Source organism: Tyto alba, unplaced genomic scaffold (genome assembly GCF_018691265.1).
Source record: "Tyto alba isolate M040663 unplaced genomic scaffold, T.alba_DEE_v4.0 Super-Scaffold_38, whole genome shotgun sequence".
Lineage (NCBI taxonomy): Eukaryota > Metazoa > Chordata > Aves > Strigiformes > Tytonidae > Tyto > Tyto alba.
In genome coordinates, this window is record NW_024881313.1 from 37,669,771 (window position 1) to 37,696,267 (window position 26,497).

Consider the following 26,497-nt stretch of genomic DNA (forward strand, 5'->3'; position numbering starts at 1 on the left):
TTGCAAACATCCAAGAATTCTCATATGTAAAATATTGAAAGCAACTGGAGTTGGACAGAGAAGCCAGGAGACCATGGGTGTTCTCATCATGGCTTTCAGGATTAACCTTCCAGAGTAGCTGGTGGGTTGAATGTGTGGGTTTGATGTTGAATGCATCCATGCAAAGACACAGTACAGCCTACCTGATGCTTCAGCTTAGTTTTCTAGACGCCCACTATCATCTTCACACTAAATCCTCTGTTTTCTGCCTTAGAAGTTCAAAAAAGACATCTGATTTACTTTAGAGGAAAGAGAGAAATCAATGAATTTAAAATTATTACATGATAAGGAATTTGAAAAAGTATAAAATATAAAGTGCATTTTATGCTGTGCTGAAAATACTCTCTTTACTATTTTATTTCCTCAGATGCTGTCTTTCTCCTTTCCCATAGGATCAAAATCAACTTTTGTTTGGATTTTATTTTTAATAGAAACCGTCTCATACAAATTGGTGAATGGCTTTTCCAATTCCTAGTTAAGATTTCACCGTATGTTCAGGGTTTAGAGAAGAACCACCTGAAGGCCTCTGGTTAGTCCAGGGGATACAGAACTAAACTAATCAAAACGTTTAACCAGATGTAGCAGTCAATGAAACGTTGGAAACATTTTTTCACTCATAGATGGGACACCGGCAAAGCAATTTGCAGACAGCTTTGTCATGCTCCTTGGTGTCCCTGTGCACGATGCAGCAGCACCACTCGGTGGCTTAAGGCAGATCCTCTTTATGCACCTCCAAACATCCAGTTTCAGCCAAAATCCTGAGGATTCGGGAAAGTCTGAATTCAGTGCAATTAGGGATATTGGTTTGAGATAATACTTCCATTTTATTTTGGGAGGACAAAAGAAAGGGAAATGAAAAATTTAATGCAAACTCAAACTTCTATGATTTCTCATTTTGTGTTTTTAATATAGAAATCAGCATGGAGATCAGCAAAATATTTTGGAATTGTGTGGATCTTTCTTATTTCAGAATCCTACCCCCTAAAAAAAAAAAAAAAAAGAAAAAAAGAAAAAAAAACAACCCACAAAAAAAGCTCCCTCATCACTTTTTCATATATTTCCTAAAGTTTGACGAAACTCCATGATAAACAGAGACTTAACAGTACAATGCAATTGACCATCTTCTGAAAATCACTTTCCAGACATAAATATACAGTATTCATATTGAAAAAAAGGATTTGCACATAAATTTTCTTTCAGTTCTTATCTGGGCATTGCTACATCTACTCCTCTTACAGGAAGTAAGCTACTATCAAGATTAAATTAATTGTTTTTATTCTTCTAATTTCAGGTTGGGAAGTAGATAACTTGGGGCAAACCCATGCAGGTAAGAACCAGTTGTGCTTACTACCCCTTATGTACTTCTGTTCTCAAAAATGGTATGTAGAGTATATGATAATATTAGATTATTGAAAAGTTGTTTGTGTAAAAACCGTTATGATAATGAATACATGTAGTTCATTGTAACACTCTGATAAAAAGTGAAAGTAAAAATCTGATTCATTTCTAGAAATCAATGTGATCTATCCTAAAACCACAAAATTAAACTACCTTACATAAAACCAACTAATTATCACTTTTTGTCATTGATGGAATTAAATAATTTTTCATTAATTCTTTGAAAACTGAGCACACTGAAAAATTTATGGATTATAAATGTAAATTTCTAAAGATACAACATTTGACTTATATATTTTTACAATAAAATTTGTCCTAGTTTGATTATATGTGTTTGTATCTATGTGCTCCCTGTCTGCAGTAGCAGTTTCTAATTTTATAGGTTCAGCTTTGATTTAAACTCACAAGTAAAATTGTATTTGCTTTCTGAAAAAGACAGAATCAAGCATTTATTGCCTTTGGGCCTGATCCAAGCCAATAAAATTCAGTTAGATTCTATTCACTGATTTCTGCAGAGACCAGTTTGGGTTCTAATAGAAAACACAATCAAAACAGTTTCATACTAAATTTCCACTTTTACAGGTGATTATGACCTGCTGGAAAGCACAGCCCAGTCTCCCCTAGGTAAGAAACAGAACCATGGAATGTTTCTCTTTTCATTTTAACTCTGTTAAAAAGGAAGCTCTAAGCTTTTTTTCCTGCCATTTAGGTATTATTTTCTAATCAGTTCTAATTATGGTGACACATTTTCTGGTACGTTACTTTTAGCAGTATTATGAAAATTTATTCCTCCACTATTAAGCCTTGAAATCTAGCAAGTATTTTGTCATAAATTATATCTACCTGCTTAACCGTAATTCCTAAATGGTATTAAAGAAAGTCAACACCATGATACAGTGGTTATTTTCCACAGAAAAGTAGGGATGAATGTGCAAAAGTAATTTACCAAAATTTGCCAAGTAATGAAATGTTCTTAATGAATGCTGTGATTAAATAGATATATTCTTCTGCATGGATGGCAAACAGATTCTCTAAAAATAAGGTCACTTTTAGTGTTATGAGCTACTTGACTAAACTGCTCTAAGAATGTGAAGCAGCACAACCTTAATAAATAAAAAAAACCCTTAGAAATTTCCATCAATTTTGGTCAAAGTACAGCTCAAACTCCAAAAACTGTAATAGTTCGATAAATGGAAACTATTCTATTGTGTTGGGGAGAAACAAGTGCAGCCAGCAGCCCAGCTCTAATTTTTCAACCAGGTCACCGAGCTCTGGCAAGAATAATGGTGCTTAAAAAGAGCACCACAGGGGCCATCCCCCCTTAGGCAGCCTCAGTAACAAAGTGAGTGTCAAGAGTCTTTCTTCGTCTACCCCCAGCTCTTGATTCCCAATATAGTTTTAAGCCTTTTGACTGTGTCACTGAAAGCCATTTAGGAGATAGTCCTTATATGAGATTAACCAAACAATTATAAAAAAAATAAAAAGAAAGAAAAAGAGAATGAGGTTTTTTCTAAGATAGTTCTGAGCTTCCTTGAAAACACGTGCTTTAGAGTAAGGTTATAAATTGGGTTTGGAACAAGTAATAGGCAGAAGAATGTGAGAAGCCCTGAAACAGGTTTGGAATTGTCAACTGAAGCCACACTGGGCATCCAGAGATGTAAATGAACATATTGATATAAAGACAGAGACAGGGAAGAGATTCCCACTCCATCTTTCCCTTGTTTTCTTACAGACCCTTCTCACAGTCACTCTCAGATCAGAGCCTAGGCTCGGAGGTGATCGAGTGGGATACATGTTATCTGACTATAGGGGAACAATTCAGCTGCCTCATTATAGACATTATGGCTATTTTAGATATCCTACAGTATCTTGCCTGGCTTCTGGCAGCCACTCCAAAAAATTGTTAGCTTTGTGTTTTCTTGCCAGTCCCATGCATATGCCTCAGTTATAGATTATCTTAAATAGCACAAAGTGCTTGTATTTGAGCACTGGACTTACTCTTTAGCCATCTGAAGTGTAGATATCTACATCGAAGCTGTATTACCTAGATAACTTTCAGAGTCAATGGAGAGAAATGGACACTTAGCTGACCCCTGACTTGAGAATAAGATCTTTGGTGGCCTGGAGGCACTGACTATACTAGTTAAATCTTTTTTGCTCTCTGGTGACCAGCTGTAGTAGTAGACATCCACAGATGCCTATTGTAGTACTGAGTCATTAAAGATGTCATTAAACTTTCAAGATGTCATTAAAGTCTTCAATGGATAGCCAGATAAATAGTACCTCCAGTGATACTGTGGGGTTTTCTTTAGTCATGTATCGAGGGGAGGGAGTGTTGTGGGGTTTGCTTCAACATCATCACATTCCTAACTGTACTTGGCATAGGGGACATCAGCAGAAATTGCACTGAAGATGGCTGGTCTGAACCTTTTCCTCATTATTATGATGCCTGTGGCTTTGATGAAAATGAAACAGAGTCCGATAACCAGGTGGGAATGAAACTTATAATTAAAAAACAAATGAAGGGGGGGAGCGGCAGGCTGCTTTTTGTCCATCCCCTGGTCATGTTCTGGTTTTATGATGATTAGAATGAAACAATCTGGTATTTATGGGCATAAAAATGTGAAAACTGTGATTTAAATCATTCCTAGCCCTATACTGAATATTTCCAGAATATGAGTGTTTACCGTTGATGCAGCCTGTAACTTCTAGAAGCATGGGTTATCCCCAGCTTCTTCCCCTATTGACTAAAGAATCTCTTAGTCAACTACTTTTTTTCTTCAGATACATGCACAGTGGTCAAAGATATATAGATAGCCTTTGCTATCTCACTGAAAAATAAGCTTCATAATATGCAAACCCAAGGGCCTGCTAGACAGTGAACAATGCTCTAATATACAGTGAGAACTGAGGGAAAGCAAGAGGAGAAACCCAGGCTGTTCAAGAAACAAATCTTGCCTGTGGTTCTCCCTGCACATTGACAGGGTGAAGAAAATATGACCATAGGTGAACCATTTAACCGTGTGTTGTTTGCCTCCCAAGGATTACTACTATCTATCTGTGAAGGCTTTGTATACAGTGGGATACAGCACTTCTCTTGTTTCCCTCACCACTGCCATGGTTATCCTGTGTCGTTTCAGGTGAGTCGGGACACGAGCAATGAGCTGTTCAGTCACTGGAGGAAAGAAACTGGAGCTCATCTGCCCAAAATGATGTTTATGCTTTTATCTCACCCAGATATAGAATAAGAGGGAGACAACCTTTTAATAGAATTTTTCCCCCTGCTTGGACACACTCCAGTAGTCACATTTCGACAGACTGTAAATGTAACTGCAGAAATTGTGGGTCTGTTTTATGCACTGGACTGGGTCTATTTTATGCTACCCTGCATGCTTTTACAGGAAAATCTCCAAATCCTCCTCTTTATTAGGTTTAGGAACAACACTATCCACACCCCTGGCTTTCAGATGTTGTTATTTAGCACCAATGTGCTCTGGCCATGTGTGCAGGTAGGCCTAGTATGCTATTTCCACGAAAGAAAAGCATTTTCTTTTTTCTCCTTTTCTTTTCCTCTCTCTTGCTCTTTCCTCTTTAGGAAGCTTCACTGCACTCGAAATTTTATCCACATGAACCTCTTTGTTTCATTCATCCTACGCGCAATATCTGTATTCATTAAGGATGGGGTTCTTTATGCTGAACAGGATGGCAACCACTGTTTTATCTCAACGGTAAGTAAAACCAAAGCCAAGGCCTTTTTCTTTATTTATTTCAGCATAAGATAACAAAAAAGTGAGGCAGGCAGCAGTCTGTTGAGTATCATAGGCTGAGAAGCTATTGGGAGAGAAGGTAATTGGTGGTAAATTTCCCTCCCAGTTCACAACAAAACTGTAGATGTTATCATCTCATGGTATCATTAGTGTCCAGCAGTCTGTCCTTCAGCACAAATTTACATGTTTTGGTTTCTGACTCTATTCAGGTTGTTTCTCCCTTTCACAGATCTGCATAGGTAGGATCGGAGCAGAAACAAGCAATTTCCCTCATCTGAAGGTCTGTTTTTAATCCAGAGCTTTATCTGGATGTCAGGCAGAGTCATGTGTACAGAGGCTTATCATTCACACAGAAAATAGCCTTGACGGTCATACTCTCAAAAAACCATCAGTATTAGCCACAGTTTTGTCTATAAAGGGTGTGATTTCATGAAAAGCAGTCTCTTGAACAGATGCACTTAGTTATCTGTTACATGTAAATCCCAATCATTTTCACATTTGAGGCAAGTATTTGATTTGATAAATCAGCTCACTGGGTGTAATTATGATGGAATTACAGTGAGTTCCCAAACTGAGTTCTCCTTTATCCATCCAGATAAATTCCATATGAGTCACTTCCACAAGGAAAGTACAGCTGTGTAGTTTCTTCGTCAGCTTTTTCTTTGTCATTGAAACTAGTTTTTGCTTTTAATTCTTCCCTACATTACATCTATAGTTTGTTCACATCACTCTTCTAATAGTGGCATCTGCCTTTTTGTTTCGAATCACTTGAAGCATAAAACACATTTAAATCAGCCATTTAATGATCAGACCTTCAGCCCTGGTAGAGCGTCCAGGAAGAAACTCCAGATCTGATGCTTTAAACATATTGGACGTAGATTTGGCACAGAGGATGAAGTGCAAATGGAAAACAGTCAAAATTCTGAGTCTTCCACTGCCTCAGGCAGGAGACACCAGTTTATAGACTGATTCTGCTCTGATTTGTTTAAAAGTCCTGCTTTTTTAGGACTAATTATGTGTCTCTGGGATGGGACAGTGGAAAGACAAGTGTGTCCTACTCTCACAGAGTCAAGGTAGAGCTCGGTTTCCACCTAAGGCTTTTATCATAGATTCATAGAATCGGAGAATCTTTTAGATTGGAAACAACCTTAAAGATAATCAAGTCCAACCATTAACCTAACACTACCAAATCCCACTAAACTATGTCCCTAAATGCCACATCTACACATCTTCTAAAAACCTCCAGGGATGGCGACTCAACCACTTCCCTGGCTAGACTCTTTCAAAGTTTGACAACACTTTTGGTGAAGGAATTTTTCTTAATACCTAATCTAAACCTCCCCTGGCACAACTTGAGGCCATTTCCTCTTGTCTTGTCACTTGTTACTTGAAAGAAAAGACCGATCCCCACCTCCATAGAACCTCCTTTCAGGTAGTTGTAGCAAACGATAAGATCTCCCCTTGGTCTCCTTTTCTCCAGGCTAAACAACCCCAGTTCCTTCTTTTTTTGTCTTTTTTATTATTTTGTCTGATGCTTTTCTCCCCAGTAAATTAATGAAAGCTTCCATCATGCTTTGCAGTAAATCACTCTGCTTTCTTTACACTTATGCTTACTTTCATTTTCTGTCCCTGAGTGACAACACCCGCAAATGGCAAGGAAGTACAATTCTCAGCTGCACACAGGAGGGTGCATCCTTTCTGATCCCCCTCTCAGGGCTCTCCACAATCATCCTGCCATTTCACATCCTTCCTTAGGTTTTTCAATACGCAACTGGATTCTTTTCTTCTCTGCACTTAATCCTTGGAAGGGGGCTTAAATCTAGCAATTAACGTTCATTGACGTCATGTGAACTCCCACCAACGCAAGATGTTCTCAAGCTGTCTGCAGACGCTCGTTGACCACCTCCCACTGGTAAAATTGGCTACCTGCCCTTTCAGGCTTCACTCTCTAAGTGGCACCTCACATTCTTCTCATGCTTTTAAAACTTTACTATTTAAAGTGTATAATACTAGTCCCAGCTGCGTTCCTTTCCACTAAGAGATTTGTAGAGGTTGAAAGCATTTTCTCTATCTCTTAGGCGGAAACAACATGGAAATAACTTTGTTTTTCTTGATTCTCTGCAGGTGGAATGCAAAGCAGTGATGGTGTTTTTTCACTACTGTGTCATGTCCAACTACTTCTGGCTTTTCATTGAGGGGTTGTACCTTTTCACTTTATTGGTAGAAACCTTTTTCCCAGAAAGGAGATATTTCTACTGGTACACTATTATTGGCTGGGGTATGTGACATTTCTTGTCTAAAATGTGTCTCAGTGTGCAAGATGACTCCACAAACCATCTAATATTTCTGCATACCATTTCAAAGTATAATTTTAGTCTTTATATAGAATTACCACTGCAGACCGAACTGTGTTGTGCTTTTTTGTCTGAATAGAGTTGATCTAAAATCTGGAGGACACTGCATCTCTTGCAGAGATGTAGTCCACAACTGAGAATTGCCTTCTACAAGATACGATCTTAATGCCAAGTTCTTCAGCTTAATCAAATCTGCAATGTTAAGTCTAGTCCATTTTCTATGACTTCATTTGTGCCTTTCTTCCAGATAATAGCTAAATTGAAAACGTATTCAAAGGGTATTCACATATGCTCATCCTACCTGGATGGGAAATGGAAGCTTGCAATGGGAAGAAATAAGATTTAGTTCAAAAAGACCAGTTGTACAATGATAATCAGTGTAATTATTTTTCATCCTGGCCTTCTGGATATAAATTGATTCCTGCAACATGTTAATTCAAACAGTTCTTTGCTGACATTTTTGTGCAGAAGTCAGATGGTGAATGCAGAAGAATATGTTCGTTTTAAATGTACCCTAAGAAGATTAAGCTCAATTTTTATGCTTAAACCAAACATACTTCTGAAATAATCTGGAAATAATCCTGTATATTTATGTGTAAAGTCTACATAGAAACCACATGCCTTAAACTATTCTCTTTTGAAAAAAATATCCTCATGTAACCTGAACTTTCAAATAATCGACAGCTGGTTTTGTTTTTTGCATCCTTAGGCAGCTGTGTATACACAAAAATTCTCATGTCCTGGCAAAAACTCCCTACAATAAGAGCAAAGGTATAGATATAGAAGTGATCAGAAATAACCTAGAGCATATAACGGCTACTGGAAAATATTATTGGAAATAAAACTACTGGAAAAGGTTATTGGAAATGAAACTATTGGAAAAGGATATTCAAATTTTCCCTTCTACTATCCACATAGGTATAATCACATTACAGTTCAGAGATAAGGCTGTTTTCAAATAGAACTTTGGGGGTTATGTACATGAAAACGTAATAATTAAAAAAAAATAGAATTACAGTTACAGGAAAACAATGTGTAAATCTTTGCAATCTGAACATAAATCAGAGGTTAGATTCCTTTAATTAAGTTTGCACAAATTTCATATCTGAATGTTTGTCTGAATGTGAGAATATTGCAACACAGCATATTAACTGATTTTTTTTCTTTTTAAAGTCAGTCTCTGTAGTGAAAGAACTAGCCAGATGGATTAATTCTGTAATGTAACCTCAGAATATTTGGTCTTCAGTTGAATACCATAAATAATATCTAGCTGTTCAGTTCACTTCATATTCAAAGCAGTATCAATAATATTCATTAATAACACTAAGAGAATCTCCAAATGTGGACGTTTTTTTTTTTTTTTTTTTTGTTTTTTTTTTTTTTTTTTTTTTTTTTTTTTAAACTCAATGTTTTATCAGCTCCTGCATATTTCAACTCGAATAGCAGTTCCCCTGACCTAGTGGGAGCAATCAGCTCCTCGCAAGAACAGAAGCACTTCTAGACTCTGGATGCAAGTCATATAGAGCAAAAGCAGCCCCTCAGCTCAGAGCTGATGGGAATGGAGTTGCACTAAAGCAGCAATAAAAAGAGGTCAGCATTTTACAGCATCTGGATGCTTATCTTTTTCTTAAAATGTGCTGAGCACGTCAGTGTCCTCATTTGATTAATGAGAACTACATATGGCTGTGTCGATCCAGACAATTTTTTCATCTGAAATATGCAATATGCTGGCAGGCTCTCCAGATACACTGCTGTCTTCCTGAGATCTCCTAATGCCTGCTCCTTACAGAGGGTAGAGACACAGTCAGCAACAACAGCTCTTTTCTCAGCTTTTAGGGCTTGTCTGTTTTCTAATGTTTCTTAGAAGCTGAAAAGAAGGTGATGAAGATACATATATGTTTTGATGTAAAGAAAAATAATGTGAGTATATGTATATTCATAGCAGATGGTTCCAAACTCCAAGATGATGTGAAACATGTTTTTTGAACTGTTTTTATGACACATTTAGTCTAATTCTGCCTTCCTGCCCATGTTTCAGACTTTGAACACTATTCATACCATCAAAATTTATAGTGTAAATCAGTGCAAACTAGATAGAAAGTGTGACCCATTTTTTATATTTAGAGATTATTTTTATTATTGTGCATCTGGTAAGTGCACAAAGATCTCAATGTTTTCTAGCTATTCTCATGTACGTAAAGCAGACTTCAATTTAAATTAAATATGCATGAACTCTTCTCCCCAAAGCCTGTCATTTTCTTTCTTTTTATCATTTTCCTTTCAAATATTTCTGTGTGTGCTTTTTTAAAGGAGGAGGGCTTCATCATTTATCTAGGTCTAACGGGGATATTTTTATTTCTGATAGTGGGAATATGAGATATGACAGAGATTCACTTAAGTGGAATCAGTCGAATGACTAATTAATGTGACATCAACACAGCCTTGCAAAATGTATGAAACATAATTGTTCCTGTCAACTTATGACAATCTCGTTCCCCGCTGCAAGCTGGGGTTATCAAGGTCCTTGTTTTGTTTGCTTTTTAGCACTTTATCTTTCTAGTGGTTCCCAAATAGATGTAAGCAGTTTCCCAGTCAACGATTTCATTTGACTTAAAATGTAGATCCAACTTATCCAGAGTTGTCTTGCAAGACTGCATTATTTTATAAAAATATTTCCACTGAAAGACTGCACTTGTAGTATTTTTAGAAAGGAAAATAAAGCCAGGCTTCTCGGTGGATTCTTACTGTTTTGATTTAATTTGTATTTTACATGCATTTTTTAAAGAGTAAAGAAATATCTGAAATAGAAATGAAATTCATGCTTCTCATATTCTCTTTTTGGAGGTTGTTTGGTTTGGGTTTTTTTTCATGAAAAAAAAAATGAAATATTCCTGTGAGTAAAGGAAAACTATCCTCTATTTATCTGTTTTGGCTGAATAAGTAAATACAATAACAGAGAAAATGTAATATATGCAAATAATTTACAACAAAATCACATAAGAATACAAAGAATACAATAATGCCATTACAGCTCAACATCTGCCACTCTGCAATTGTTGCATAATTTCAGTAGCTCTAGACACAGAAGCTGATGTTCCTGCTTTTATTTTGTAGAGACTATGGTTTACTGATCATGCAACAAGACGCGGTACAACTTTGAGAAATAATGACCTAAAATTACATCATTTGTCTCTGTTATCAGTTTTGCTTCTGCAGTCCCACCAAGACTAACCCATCGTCTGACTGAGACAGATGTTTCTAGAGCTCTGAATTAATGTAATGACTTACACTGTTTCGTGCATGAGTGCTATTAGGAAATAAAACCTCACTGGAGAGGTTGTAAAAAGTGCTCATTTGTGAGTAGTAATTGTGTCTGGACTACTAATGATATCACCATCTTATCTCTGTAGGTACCCCAACAATTTGTGTCACTGTCTGGGCAGTGCTGAGACTTCACTTTGATGATACTGGGTAGGTATTACTGCATGGGAAAGCATTTCACGTGCATTCAGCATGTCAAGGGTGAAACAGAAATATCGTTTCTCCTTCCATTTCTGACATTGATTTGTGTATGCAAGAAGTTTAGGTCTAGTGTTCAACCTTTCCTGGTCATCTGCATAAATAACCATAGCTTGATATTTATGTCCCTATTGCACTGGTGAATTCATAAAAGAAGACATGGGCATTGACCCTGTAAACATGCAGCTGACCCAGTGGCCCTTCATTCTCTGTTCAGTTAAATCAGTGGAGTACAGGGTATGGATTATCTCATTTTAAAAGAGCTGTTAGGTGAATCACACCTGTGATTGCTCCTTTCCAACTGATTAGGAAGGAAGACAAAGGTGATGAGCTCAGCTGCAGAAATTATTGCAGATATCTCTGATGTGATGAGTGAAATCTGCACAAGGCATTGATGAGCTTTGATTTACAAAGGAAATTAGTTTAGCTTCCTGTTGAAGAGTTTTTTCCACAGATCTAGTGAGGGAGATGAGTAGGGGCGAGACATCCTGTCTTCTGTGTGAAAAAAAAAAAAAAAATAACGAGGAAATAGAATAATTTCAGAAAGAATTGAAGAAGGTAAATTCCACCCAAATGGTCTCTTTCAGTAAGGAAAAATCCTGAAAATACCCTGTATCCTTTTCTAAAGGACCAGAAGGAAAGGCTGCTCCCAGAGATGGTCCTGCTCATCTTGGTAGTCAGTAGATTGAGTGGTCTGATAAAGAAGACATAGCTGATATGAATGGACATGTATGTACACTCTGAAAATACAAACTTAGAAAATATTTTTTTATGACAGCTGTTTGAAATTAGTGAAATGTTAGGAAAATGACGGGAATGAGGGACACTGAATAAAATTTGGAATATCCATCAGTGAAAACCCTGATCAGAGTGAAAATGTTTTAAAACTTTGATCTGACAGAAAGGTGTTATTATTCACCGAAGTTCCATTTCTGAGAGATTTAATTATATATTATAATTTTGACTTATACTAGAGATACCTGGATTCAAAATTTGCACAAGACTCACTGTTCTGTCAGGTTTTCTTCATCCTTGTACTTTCATACTCTTTTTGGAAAGCACATACAGCCCTTCCTCCACTGGGGATGTCAGTGCTTTGACCCAATGTTCTATTTTGACATTAAGACAAATTAAATAATTTTGTTCCATGCAAAACAAGCCAGAAACCCCTGTTGTGTCATTATTATGATTACAACACTGGTCTTAAATGCATTAATTTCTCTTAGGAGTCCAAAATAGTCCTTGCATTTTGTGGGTAGGGGGTATGTCTTGCAGAAAGAAAAAGAAGAAAAAAAAAACAAAACTAAAAAAAAACATTTCCTTTCTTTTAGTTGGAGAAGCTGTTTAGCATGCAACACGTTTAAACAGATTCTAGCTGAGTCTCAGTGGCTACTTTTAAAAATCAGCAAGCATTGTTCTGGGGGTGGGGGAGAAGCCAGCATGAGCCTGAAAACATTGCAAAAATTACTGAACTGAGAAAACACAGTTGCAAAAGCATGGACTAAAATACAGACTCTGAGCCTGAGTCTCCTCCTGCTTGCTCCTTATAAAGCTGGCAGAGCTCCCTTGAGTTCAGCTCCTGATTCACATCACTGTCAGTGACAGGTTTGTGGAGATAAATGCAACTGTCTGTTTATCCAGAGCTGTGCTACTGAATTAAATGGAGTTATTCCAGATGTACACCAGAGATGTAACAGAGATCAGACTCTGGCCTTTTCAAATGGAAATCACATCCCTCCCCCATCCCACTGGCTCCTTTCCCTTCATCCATCTTGAACAAGAGCCCTGTGTGTCTGACCTCCACTGTAGCAAGGCATTTGAAAGAAATTAGGGATCCTGTTTATGTAGTACAGCTTGTTGGCCAATATTACAGACTGTTCTGCTGTGTATTGCTTTTTTTCCCTTCTGGTCATGTTCTTCTGAGGAGAAGGTGGTGTTTCTTCCACCTCATCCATCCTATAGATGTCACAGGGATCGGACCACAAAAGTCCTTGAAAAAAACTTTGTGTGAGATTGACCTGATTCATTGTTGACATCTACAAGGTAGACGGTGACAACTGAGATGGCTGGGGACACATCCTGTGAAAGGAGAGGAATAGATTTAAAAAGAATAGACATTTGTAGGGGATGATGTACTGCCTCAAGAATACACATTTAAAATATATTAGTGCAGGAAAAAAACACACAACAACCTCCAAGTGTCTATTTGTCCCAACCAGAGTCCAGGGTAACTAACTGGGCTGTAGATGTCTTCAATATAGAGGACTGGAACTAGAGCAGGTAGATTACATCCCCTGTAATTTCTCATTTCTACACAGACAAATTGCCAAACATCAATGCCTGTCTGTACAGCCAGATTAATATTAGAATTTGCCCAGATTCTTCCAGCATTGCTCAACTCACTAAAGACTTTCAGGGCTTATTTGATGTACATCTTAAAGAGGTTGAGCTCTGCAAATAGTGGGTAATTTTTAGAAGAGGGCACCTAATTTATAAATACATACAAAGAATTGGACCAGTAATTGGTGATTTTAGGTGCTTTTGTTTTGTGGCATACAACTGTTGATAACTGAAAAAAGCCTGATTTCCAGACTGTGAGTGAGAAGTTTCCCCTGAATATTTGTATCCTTTCAAACATTTTAAGTTGGATATCCTACATGAGGTAACTCAGAAATGTTACGTTGCATTTGAAAATCTCAACCATCAGTCCCATAGATTTTGGGGGATTTTAAGTTTCTAGGCTTTGTAGATAAAAACAAAAGTATGTGATTTTGTGCAAAATTGACAGCCCAGCAATAAATTTCCTCTCTTCTCACCAGCTTTGCCACAATCTTTCTTGTTGGTTTTATGGGAATCCAGTAAAATATTGCACATATAGATTTTACTGAAATTTCTAAACCTGACATCACTCAGCTGCTTGGGATTTCTCTCACATGTGTGTTCATGATAGAATTTTAGCTCTGCCTCCTCACACTTACATATGCATATAGTTTTGTTTAAAGTAAAGATTTTCACTTTTCCCCTAGATGTTACCAAACTACCATTTAATGACACAGAAGTTGTGTTAATCTCTCATAAGATCAGCAGAGTTTTATTCCTGTATGCTCTTTCAAATTGTTTCTTGGCATCTAACAAATGCACCATGACAACCACTGCTGGGACTTTTGGCTGTTGTCCCAGTGGGAGGGAAACCCTCCTTCTCAGAACTGCAGGTACAATGTAGACATTTTCCTGTGATTTTATGTTTTCCAAAGGGGCGCATGAGGGAAAGAAAGAGGAGGCAAATAAAAGATATTTTTTAACTGACAATCAAATTCTTAATGACTTAAAGTAGTGTAGTGGGGGTGGTGTGGCAGGGGAAACAAATTGGTTTTATTCTTATTATTTTTCTAGCGTTAAAAATGTATGTTAAACTTCAAAACCCATATGTATATGGGTCCTCCAATTAGCTTTCTCTACAAATGAATGTCCAAATGCATCTATATGGAATAAAGTTCAGCAGAAATGTCTGGTGAGTCTGCAGGAATATTTTAAATGCTGAAGTAGAAATGTCAGTTTATTTATGATCACTCACTCCCAACAGCTTAAAAAAGATCTGACCCCAACTGTTGTGCAGTACTTCAGCCTTCTTAGATGAATCCTTGCTCCTTGGTAAGACTTGAAACCCAGTGACTGGAAAATCATTCCTATATGTGAATACAACCAGTGTCTACTACATCCTCATGTACTATATATGTGTAAGAATCTTCATGTCAGGGTCAGGAACTGACACTCATGTCTGTTTACCTTGGAAAAGTAACTGAGATATGAACTTTTGAACAACCAACTCTTACCCTTCAAGGTATCCCTGTCCTTTTTTCCCTTATACTGGGATGTTAGCTTAAAGGGACAATTTTACAGTGGTGCATAGATACAGTAACACACACAAAGGCATTTTCCAAAACGGCTAAACTCTTTGTAAGAGGTACCATTGAAATCGACACAAAAATATTTATTTTACTTTCAGATAAGCTGGGTAAATGATGTAAAAGAAAGCTATGACAGGGACAGACTGAAGAATTAGTACCTTTGAAGGCAAATAAAATAATTTAACTACAAGAGCAATCTTCCACTTTCTTCTCCCTTAAAAATTACTGTAAATTTATGAACTTCCTTGTTATATCTTTCTCTTTCCTTCTTTTTCACCACCCCATTCTTTCATTAACCACTGAAGCTGCTGGGACATGAATGACAACACTGCCTTGTGGTGGGTGATCAAAGGTCCTGTGGTTGGATCAATCATGGTAAGTAGCACTTGGCATTGGCTCTTCCTCAGTACTTCAGAGGGCAATTAACTGATTCAAATAGCTTCAAATGACTTTACAAACTGTGCTGCATCAGCTGTGCTGGGCCACTGGACAGTTTGTCTGAATGTCCACCATTTGCCATCTGCAATGTTAAGTAATGCTACGTGATCCCACTTAATCCCATTGTTATAAAGAATGTTTAGTACAAGTTATATGATGGTACACTGCCTGCAAGCAAAGACTATTTCAGTTGCTTAATCAAAGATATGAAATGCACAAGTATGACCCTATACCATATGGAGCCTTTGCTTGAGGCTAGCATATATGACACAGGATGTATGGGAATCGTGCCATTTGGGATGGCAGCTGAAGGCCAAGAGAGAAACCCTAGGGCATCTAAAATGATACTAATTGAAAGTGATTGGGAAACTAAATTATGTCTGTTGGATGGAATTAATTTCACAATTATATTTATTTTAGCTAATATTAGCTTTACAATAGCATTGTGGACATAGTGCAATATGCATAATTGTTGACAAGGTATCTAAGCTCACTTTAGTTGGTAGAGGTCTTGGTTTTCACTCAGATGGTACTAGACACCTATGTATGGACAACTGAGAGGTTCAAAAGTATGCTGTTTAGCCTCCAGCTGCTGCCCCAAAAGATTATGGGATTTTAAAAATGGTGTTGGGCTCTTCCATTTAGGAAATTAAATTGATCCTCTAGACATTATGATTAGTGACACCTACAAATCTGTTTGGCTTGCCACATGTAGGGATCTAATTCTGGGAATGCTATGTTATTCACCATACTCCAATGAGAGCATTGGCCAGGTCTTCTGTGACTGTTGTGGGAGTTTAGACTTCCAGCTCACATATATCTACATGTAGGTGTTTTCATCAGGTTCAGTGCTTGTCATTTTAAGTATTTGGGCAGCTCTCTAAAGTACAGTAACCTTCAGACACATTAAAGGTAATTTAGCTAATAACACTGAAATATATTGAGATGAAGAAGGTCCAAAGTTCTGGGAGTTTTGTGATATCAAAGTATGTGAATTTCTATGCTTCAGAGACATACTCTATGAAGGATCGTATTCTGGCTTTTGAGAATCAGTTGTACCTGGCTTCTGTTGATGGCATTAAGCATTCAAGAAAGCTAACAAGGGATGACTGGTCTTCTCCATTCATTTGTAGTCCTCAGATCAGATAGAAAATTATTCTGAAAGAGATGCTTACATCTAGATTAAGTTCTTGGTCTCTTTACAGGAGTAAAAGGTTGCATAAGATACCAACAAATTTCCGACTGTTTTTTCTTCTGGTATTAAGAAGCTATGGAGTTGGTGACAGCCAAATCTGAAGCCAAAACACCAAAATAGACTGGTTTTATTGATGTCCAAATTTTAAAAATTCTATCTGTAATTACATTTTTCTATGAAATAGAAGATGCCCAGGTTGACATAAAACTAAAAGACATTAAGATGACCATTTACTTTCCCCTCCCTCCCCACCCCTCCACCCCCCACCTATCTGCTCACAAAAATATCGCATCTTGGGACAGATTCAGCCAAGCAGAGGAAAGTAGCGGAACTTGAGATTTTCAGGGAAGGAGAGAAACTAAATTGAGAATGAAGTAAACGTAGATGGATGTTGTTAAACTGAGAAGTGCCTTAGTTCAGAGAATGGGAGTTAATGATGTTTCTACTGTTGAGATCTTTGCTATATGGTTTTCATGTGCACAGATCTTTCTTTTTTTTTTCTGGCTGATAATGACATATGTTGAAACCTTTCAGTTTAAATGTGTCTTATCTGAGTTTGAGACTGAATAAATTTTGCCTTACTTTAGTTGCTTCAAGGGGGATATTTTTGCCAGGAAAAGGGATGATAAAACACTTGTAAACTTAACCCATTGCTCCCAACCCTATAAAACTACTAGACTGTACTTTGGTGAACAATAAGGCAATGGAGATAGCAGGTCACTGCGAATGTCTCATTATCATACTTGAAAAAATATATCATTGTCATCATTTTTTCCTTTCTTTTTCCCCTAGATAAACTTTGTGCTTTTTATTGGCATAATTGTGATACTTGTGCAGAAACTCCAGTCACCTGATATCGGGGGCAATGAATCCAGCATTTACTTGTAAGTATAAATAAAGCAGTTTTCAATTTAGATTTCTAATATACACATAGGAAAAAAGACAAAGTCAAAAAGATACCTCAGATGAACTAATCTGATTTTCAAAAAGAGTCACGGGATCTATTAAATTGTTTTGGTTGATTTTGACTTTTTTATTTCCAATACAAAAGACACTAAAGTGCATTTTAATGCCAGCTTTCACATTTGTTTAAAATGCCTGGGGAAAAAAAAAAAAAAAAAAAAAAAAAAGCATAAATACAAGAGTTTTAAAAAAAGCAAACCAAAACTTCTTTGCAGGTCAGTTATATGGAAATTAACATACTGATCAGGCATAAATATTGTTACACTTATGGGACAGTCTGCTGTGCTTCATACATTCCAGGGACATGGTCCAAAGTTCATTGAAAGCGATGAGATTTGTTGAAAGGATTTCATTAACTTTGAACTGAATTTTAATTTAGGAAGAGCTCCTAAAGTTGGTTATGTTCATGTTCTTGTAACCTTGAATGCATTCCACTTAAGCCAAACAATTCCCCCACACACTTTGATTTTCTTAAAAATGAATCACAAATTCTAAAATTTTCTTTTAGAAGTTTTAAAACTTCATTTGTGATTTACATTTTTTAAAGCCAACATATTTTTTGTTAGTTTCCACTTCATTAGAGGACAGAGATTGGCCATTTGAGATGGTCATCATTCCAATTTTGAGTGCATTCAGTCATTCTCTATATAAAAAATATGCAGCCATTTTGAATAACTAGGATATGTGACAGCACATTTAGTTTTTTTCTTGGCTTTTCAGCCTAAACACCATGCACATTTGCTTTGTAATTTTTTTCTGAACTCTATTTGATTTAGCACTGAATTCCTGGTAAAAAAAAAAAAAAAAAAAAAAAAAGGCAAGTCATGCAAACCTTAAATAAAAACAAATAATTTCAGGGTAAAGTGGGATATCCTTATTTTGTAGTAATTTTTTTTAAATTATCCTGTGATCAGTTTCATCCTAAGTAACCACACTCGTAGTATAATGATGTCATCCATCTAAATGACATTTTTCAGGAAAAAATATGTTCACTAGCTGCCTATTTTTTTTCACTTCTTCACTATTATCTTGTTTACACTTACATGAAATTATAATATTTTATGCATCACTTTTTCATCTCTGTAGTCAGGCATACACTTACTGAAACTACTGCTCTTGAAGCTTGCTCTAAACTGTGTTTCCGCAGACAAAAATAATGCTTTAAATTAATTCTGCAGGTGGATATTTCTCAGAATTAAAATTCAGGATAAGTGGAGTGAATAGTTAACCGGGTGTATGGTTTGCCTAGGGCTTGCATGAAGACTTCCCTTGTATGTGCTGCTGGGAAGTCATCCACTGAATCTTAGATTGTAATTAGCACCCAAGATGTGCAGAGATCTGATTATGACCTGCTAAGTGCATGTTTGGTGTCTGCTGCACATTTCTCACATATGAAGCAAAGCATGCCATAGACTTCAATGATTTAACTAGATTATAAAACATCCTTATCATTTTTGATCAATATGGTGACTGGGCTTTACTGATATTTTTCCTATGTGTATAGTTAGCCACCAAACCCAAGAGAAATCCATCTTTTCTGTTTCATTCGCTGCCATTATTTTTCATATTTTTTTGCAACTTTATAAATGGGTGTGTATAAATTGATCTTGCATTTATGTATGTGTTATGAAGTGGAGTGTTGTTTATCCAAACAGATTCGACAACAGAAAAGTCACACAGAAATTATAAAAAGAAATTAAATTAATGAGTCTATGCAGATATACACCAGACATACGCAATATTTGTGCACACATATCCTGTAGAAAGAGAGCTGTTTTAATGCAGGAAAAAGATAGATCATAGTATGGTTATGTCACCATATTGAAATCTCTATGGCATTTAGACTGTGGTCCATATTAAGCATTTTCCATGACCTATTTTGCTGTTGCAAACTATTAAATGTCATTCCATTAGACCAAGTTCTCCATCCAGATCTTTATTCAATAAACATATTTAGATAATTTGCCCACAGAACATGAAACAGATCAGTTGTGGTCGAGGAAGGGTTTTCAACCTGTTTCTGAAAGTAATACCACATGGTATCTGCAGCAGTGATTGAGACGTATTCTAGTATCAGTCTTCCACTCTTTGAAATAACCTTTTAGGCAGGACTTCCATCATCCAAAAAGAAAATAAAAGACCCCACAAAAACTTGGTTGTTGACCTTAAGTAGGGTTTATTTCCTTCTTATATGTATGGCATATGTTTACGTTCAGGCCCTTTTAATGATTATTTTTGTTAAGAAAATCTATCTCCAATTCTATTTTATAGACACTATGGTCATGGTTCTGCAAATCACTTAAGCCTGTATTTGGCTTTAACAGCCTTGGGGATGTGCTTCAATTCAAAGTCTAAATATATATTGTTACCACTGTGCATTCATTATTAAAAATTCCCACTATTGATGTTAGCTGCAAGCTATGACAGGAACACAACAGAAGAGTGCACTACTGGGTTACTAATGCTTAATTAATATAGTGTAGCCGCTGGTGATTTTAAGACTTGCTTTAAAAAAATCAAACAATAATTTGCAGCACAATAATGTGTACTTTACTACCATAAAAAAAATCAGACTTTCTCTCTAAATAACCTGTTGATCATTTTATACAATAGCCTTTACCTTTAAGATGACAAAAACTTAGAAACATGTAGCTAATTCCTAAGAGTTTTCTGCAGCAGTCAAATAATTTAGTGACCGTAAACTTCCATTGTATCAACCTGTACTTTCAGTCATTCATTACCAGCCTCGTGCCTAATTGATCGTCCTTCACACATTTAGTTCCCCCTCAAAGCTGCCTGCATGCTGCTTATCCCATTTAAGACTGAACCACTCAACACCTGTGAGATTCTGAGAGAACAATAGCTCTGTAGTTCTTTTCCTGATGCTTTAGATAGTAACATCTAGTAAAACTATTCATACTCCTCTTTATGGCTGAAAGAATTGGAGGCTAGATTAATCAAAAATATCTAAGCAGCTGAAATATTAATTAAAAAGGAAATATAAGCTACTCTTTTTAATGTTCATTTTAAATTCATGATTCTTTTTAGTTTTGTTTTTGATTTTTCTGAGAACCTTAACCAGCTTCCATGCTCCTCCCAACAATCATAATGATTATTTACATATTAGTGTTTTAGTGTTCACTAAACTGCTAAAGGCATAAAAAAGACATAACTTTGTTTCTTGAACCAGATTTTCTGACTTCAGTTAATCTTTTGTCAATCCTGAATAATTCCACCAAATTAAGCATCAAACCAAAGCAAGACCAGTAATGTAAATGCAGTAGATTTTTATCTGAGTGAGAAGTTCTGAGATCCTCAGGTTCTGGGTAACATAAAGTGATATTGATTGTATTCCTAGTGTGATCAAGACAACTATCAGCATAGTTCAGACAGGTTTCTTGCCCCATCTGGTGAATGAATTGCATAAACAATTGTAATGTGCCATGGTCGTGGACATGACATCCTTAATCCTATAGTAAAAATTACAGTATCTTGTATTTGTACCTGTATATTTCATCCAGTTAAATTCTACTTAACGTGCTTCTGAACAGAAAACACTGCCTGGTTTTTAGTAATCTCCAATTGCACAGTTTGTAAATATTTTGAAGTAGTAGTAGATTATTTAGGGACACTGTTACACCATACACTGAAAGCCAAGTAGCATCACATCAGAAGTCCATGAATCCAACATGCACTCACAGTTCTGGGGACTGGAAACACATATTCACAACCCTACTATGGCTGGCTCAGCACACAGTACATCACATCAGGTTCACATGATTTGCATGGATTTTCATACATCAGTCCCTTGTCTAGAGTTTTAGGAAACAGATAGTAAATCAATCCAGCAAGGCTTCACTATTTTGCCCATGAGAAATCCAGCCAATAATGTCTAAGGTGGTATATCAGAATCTGCTTTCAGGCACCCTGGTTTTGGTCAAGTTGTAGAGAGAGTACATGCACCCCTCAAAAAAGCCATATTCCTGTAGAAATGCCTACACAAAGCTTAAATCCATGCTACTATTTTCATGAGCATTTTTGCATTGCTGAAAAAGTCATTATAGACAGAAAATCATCTAAGAGTATCATAACCATAACCTACTACAGTATTTAAGTAGGTATGCATGTTGTAGATGCATGCTGGAATAACCCTTAAGATTAAAAAGGTCCACATATTTCTACCAAGTCTTTGTTTATTCATTAATTTTTGAGGATCAAACACATTTAACTGAAAAATCTTCTTTTTTTTTTTTTTTTTTTTTTAATTAATTTCCAGTTTATCATGAATAGTATAATTTGGGAGGGGGAAGCTTGTTTCTGCTTTTGCTTTAACAGATTCTTCATAAATTTTGTATCACATGTTGAAAACTCAATGAAAAGAAAATAAACCCCACATATATCTAGCTAATTCAGGTCTACGTCATTCCTCCAATCAGCATCTTGCTGGAAAGAAAGGAGAAACATGGCGTATATCATAGGTAGGTATGATTTTACATATGGTGCAACCTAAAGGGTTAGGGCAGGAGAAGCAATGTTGTAACGCAAATGTTTCGGTAAACAACACTCCTCTGCAGTTCACCTACAAAGTCACTGGATACTCAATGATTCATTCTGCTACCGCTTTGTCTTGCTGCAAGTGCTCAGACTGCCAACATTAATAATTATTGACAGGGTCTTCATGACAAAAGTCTCATTTTTTACAAGAAAATGGCAGATGTTTGATGAACAGTATATTCTTTAGTATGCCACCTTAATTTCTTAACCCCAGGTACTATCAGTTGCGTACTGGAATGCCCACTAACCCAGCAACAAAAGAAGCTAATCCTTTTCTACCACAAGAAAATACAATGGAAAATGTAAACATTGAACATGTTGTGTCAGTGCATGATCAGCAAGGACCTACTTCTCATTTCCAAAGAATGATTGGACAGTAGATATTTACTACTTTGAATGACATTAATTCTTGATGGATCTATTTAATGCTCTAGATAAAATGTTTTAATTCAAAACTACTATACTTTTCATTTACATTTCCCAAGACAAATTATTATTTTGGGTGTTGGTTGGAGAGTTTTTTAGTTTCTGTTTTGAATTTTTTTGGGTGAAGGGAATTTTAATTTTCACCAAATCTTTTCCTGTAGGGACTGGAAAAAAAATGACTGTACTTGTTAGGAATATAAGATCATGTAGTCTATGCACCATAATTAGCAAGGCTATAATTGCACAGGGATTTCTTTTTTTTTTTTTTTTTTTTCAGATAAAGTAACTGAAAAGCCTATTCTGTTTTGATTATCTATCTATAGATTTGCTGTTGTCTCACCTACCATAAAACCAAACAGCATAGAATATTTAGTGGTTTTGTAATGTTCTTGTGAGCTGTTTTTTATGTTGAACAGCTGAGGGTATGATCCACAAAGTGGGCCACACAAAATCCCCCAAAAGTGCCTGTGGCAAGTAGAGGAACATGAACATATATCTTTGGTTGTCAAATCTAGCTTCTTAACCTAAAAGCTGTCCTTTCATCTGGTATGCATATTTTTCATTCTTACAGTGATGATGGGATCAGACCTAAAATTATGTCCAGCTTAAAAGTGTTTTTGTTATTTTGTGGGCCATTTGCCAGAGGGATATTCCAGAGGAGCAGATCAATATTTTTAAAGGAAATTCCACCCATTTCCAATGATATACAAGCGCTTTACTGGAGATTTAACAGGATCTGATTTTGAAATCATGAATTACAAAACTTATTTCTTTTGGTTACAAGATCATCTATGATGAATGCAATGTTAAAAAGTGCTCTGCTTCTGTTATTTTGAAATCCTTAGAAGGTGGTTAGAGTGCAAGTCCACTGTGCCTTTACCTGAACAGGTGATGCCTGTATGATGAACCCTGACTCCTGTTATTTTCTATTTTGAAGTAGTAATGAAAAATAGGGTGACTTTGTCTTTAAACACTATTTGTGCATGTTGCTGTAAGGTATTTTTATGGGGAATTTTATGGTTTCACTGGATGTAAGGACAGAGGAAATGATACAACACTGCTTTATGTGGTTGATGAACTTGCTGACTTTTTTTTAAATCTACCTAAGCTTCATGCTCTAACGGTGACTTAAAATTTCCACTTGACTCCATGCTCTGTGGCAGTCTTAGAGAACAAAGTTCTTTGTCCACAGATTGTGTCCTAAATGAGCAAACCACAGACTTTTTTCCGCATCTGTTACAAGAGCAAGCCATGAACTGGAAAAGAGTGTTTGCACTAAAAGAGAAGCTGCTAACAGATGGTCCTTCTCTAGAAAGATCAAGGAGGTGTGAAGGTTAATGAGAGAGAACAATGCCATGTTATGTTCAACAATGTGGTTCTCTTTATAGAAATATTCCTTCCATTTTTTTAAAGAAGAAATGGTAATGCAAAGCTTGATACACTCCCAACAGTTTAATCAAGGGTTGGATTAACCCTAACACCCCTGTTTCTGAGGAGGTTTAGGAACAATAAGAAGGCTAAATAGTATCTTATGAATTCCCATTGAAATGTCAGTAGCATATATCTGGACATTTCAGACCAAAATGATTTTCAAACCCAGTACCTAAAACAGTGGCTTGATTGCCATAACTGGTATAGAACAGCATTTGTAACATCTGAAGGCTCAAGCCAGCGTGATTTATATATAAGATTTGTGTCTCTGCATGTGTACCTATGTAAATACAGGTCTTTGCCTACATGTCCTATCTGAAATGCTATATATATCTAAAATTGTTCCAGCATTGCTTTTTAAAAGACCACAAATACTTCAGCAGTGTTCAAAATGTAAAGATTCTTACTTTAATGTGAAACTATGATTAACTAAATTCTTTGTTATATTATAACTTTTGTCAGACATTCAACTTTATCAATTAGCAAAAACAAGGTAGCCTTTCTAAATAAAATGGGGTGAAGACCTCAAATGTGTTTCTAAAGTCACTGCACTTCATCAAAGTGAATAACTTAATTATGATCTGTATTGATAAACTTCAGTTGTCATGGAGATCATCAGGATAGAGAACATCCAGTGCCTAAGGCCTTGCATGTTTACGAATTACCCATGGATTTGGGTGCATTGTTGTATCTTTTATCAGGGTAGCTTACTTACTGGGAAAGATAATGGTTTTGGAGATTCAGATAATTTTTCAGAAATCTCATATTAAGAGCTAGTTTAGGAGCACCCAAAGATGACTATTCTGGCTGTTTTCCCTTTCTCTCCCACATTGCTCAGAGCTAAATTTGTTGCTTTAAAGCATTGTTAGGCAGAAAGGGATAGATCTAGAATTTTATTTGTCCCCAAATCATTATGCACCTTTGTTTCTTTGATTCAGTTACTTAGTGTAAAGATAAACAAGGAGTTGAAGCAACTGGTCATGCAGAAGTTTTTGCGAGACTGCAGACAATGGGGAATAATTCTGACATCTCTGATCTTGAACGTACTTTCAATTTACATCAAAGCTTGATACACACCAGAATCCATGATCTTCCATTTAATTTTTGCTACCATTCACATTTTTACCTTTACCGTATGAGAACAAATGGAGTTTAATTTCCCTTCAGTGTCTCTGCTTCTCCTTGCCATTGATTTCTCGTGTCTCACTTCAGCAAATAGCATGCTTCACATCCTGTGGTTTTAGTTTTTTGTCTTAAGAACTATTAGGATGTACTCCAAGCAAGTACATAGTCCTTAGAGCCTGAGGTATGGAAGGGAGAAGAAAGATGGTGCTGTCACAGTGCAGAAGGTTTTTTAATCTGGAAGAGTGAACTTCTCATAAGGCTTTTGTAACTAACACGATGAAAAAAAAAGGAACTGTGTAGTGCAAACTAAGCAATTTGTTATTTGCCCAGGAACAAATTCTTCCTGTCTTGGACAATACAAGTATACACTCAAAGGCAACCAGGTTACAATGACTTAATACTGAATTAAGTCTCAATGAACGAGGTTTAAACAAATGTATACTACCTCAGGATTGGACCGGTCCAAAGTTGTGCACATGGTTCACATCAAAGTATTGGTACCTCATTTGCTGTGTGCCTGCATTGTTACTAAGAGATTTCCAAACTGTATCTCCCCCTACATATTTCCAATGAAAACACTGGAGTTGTTCAGCTGATTAAATATCTGCAAGCCCAGACCTTTTCAACAAAGGCAGCATTCTCTTTTTTTCATTAAGGAGGGTTATAGAAATGGCTTGAAACTTGTATTGTTGTCTGGAGGGATATCTTATAACATGTAAGGCAGGTGAGGCAAAACAGTGTAACTGAAGCTTCAGAGCTTCAAATTATACAAACTCAGTGTAGCTATACCGACGCTGAGCTCCGCCAGATGACAGGACTAAGACCTGTCTACATTGCTTGAAAATCTACTTCTTGTGGCAGACTGCAACAATACTCTGTGAGTTTTCCTTATTTGTTTTTTTTTTTTTTTAAGAACAATGAGCTAATCACTTTCTCAGATATTTTGTGTCTGGATTGGGACATGCATATTCTTCATTTTAAACAGTAAACCTATATTCAAAATCATTTAAGAATCTCATCTGGTGTGGTACATTTTTCTCACTACACATGCTATTGTCTTCTACACTGCAGTTATGTTACTGCACCTCCATCAGAATTATTCCATAATGCATGACATTAGCCTATGCTCTGGAGTCAGTGAGAATAATCTAGCTTGTTACAATAAGAACTCCAGAGTTAATACAGAGAAGCAATTAGGACATGTAGCCTTGAAGCTACAGTTCATTTAAAGATTGTTTTTAAGGGAAGTATTCTGCTCTCTACTACCAGCTTTCTTCTCTAGAACACAGCTAAATATCAAGTTTTATCTCTTCATTATTTGATTTCTGATGGCTTTCTCCATCCTATGTCCGCACTATAGAAGTTAGCAAAGCCATGAAT

General features: G+C 36.4%; 1 protein-coding gene across 10 annotated transcripts in view; it reads left to right on the top strand.

Moving 5' to 3' along the window:
- The window catches only part of ADCYAP1R1 (ADCYAP receptor type I), a 142,183-nt gene that overhangs the window by 98,951 nt on the left and 16,735 nt on the right, over positions 1-26,497 (top strand). For all 10 annotated transcript variants that reach the window (XM_042801754.1, XM_042801755.1, XM_033002872.2 and 7 more), the window contains 9 exons: positions 1,331-1,366; positions 2,020-2,061; positions 3,823-3,926; positions 4,480-4,577; positions 5,033-5,165; positions 7,329-7,482; positions 10,969-11,029; positions 15,291-15,360; positions 17,411-17,502. In XM_042801754.1, the coding sequence (XP_042657688.1) occupies positions 1,331-1,366; positions 2,020-2,061; positions 3,823-3,926; positions 4,480-4,577; positions 5,033-5,165; positions 7,329-7,482; positions 10,969-11,029; positions 15,291-15,360; positions 17,411-17,502 (790 nt within the window). The remainder of the gene's footprint in view (positions 1-1,330; positions 1,367-2,019; positions 2,062-3,822; positions 3,927-4,479; positions 4,578-5,032; positions 5,166-7,328; positions 7,483-10,968; positions 11,030-15,290; positions 15,361-17,410; positions 17,503-26,497) is intronic.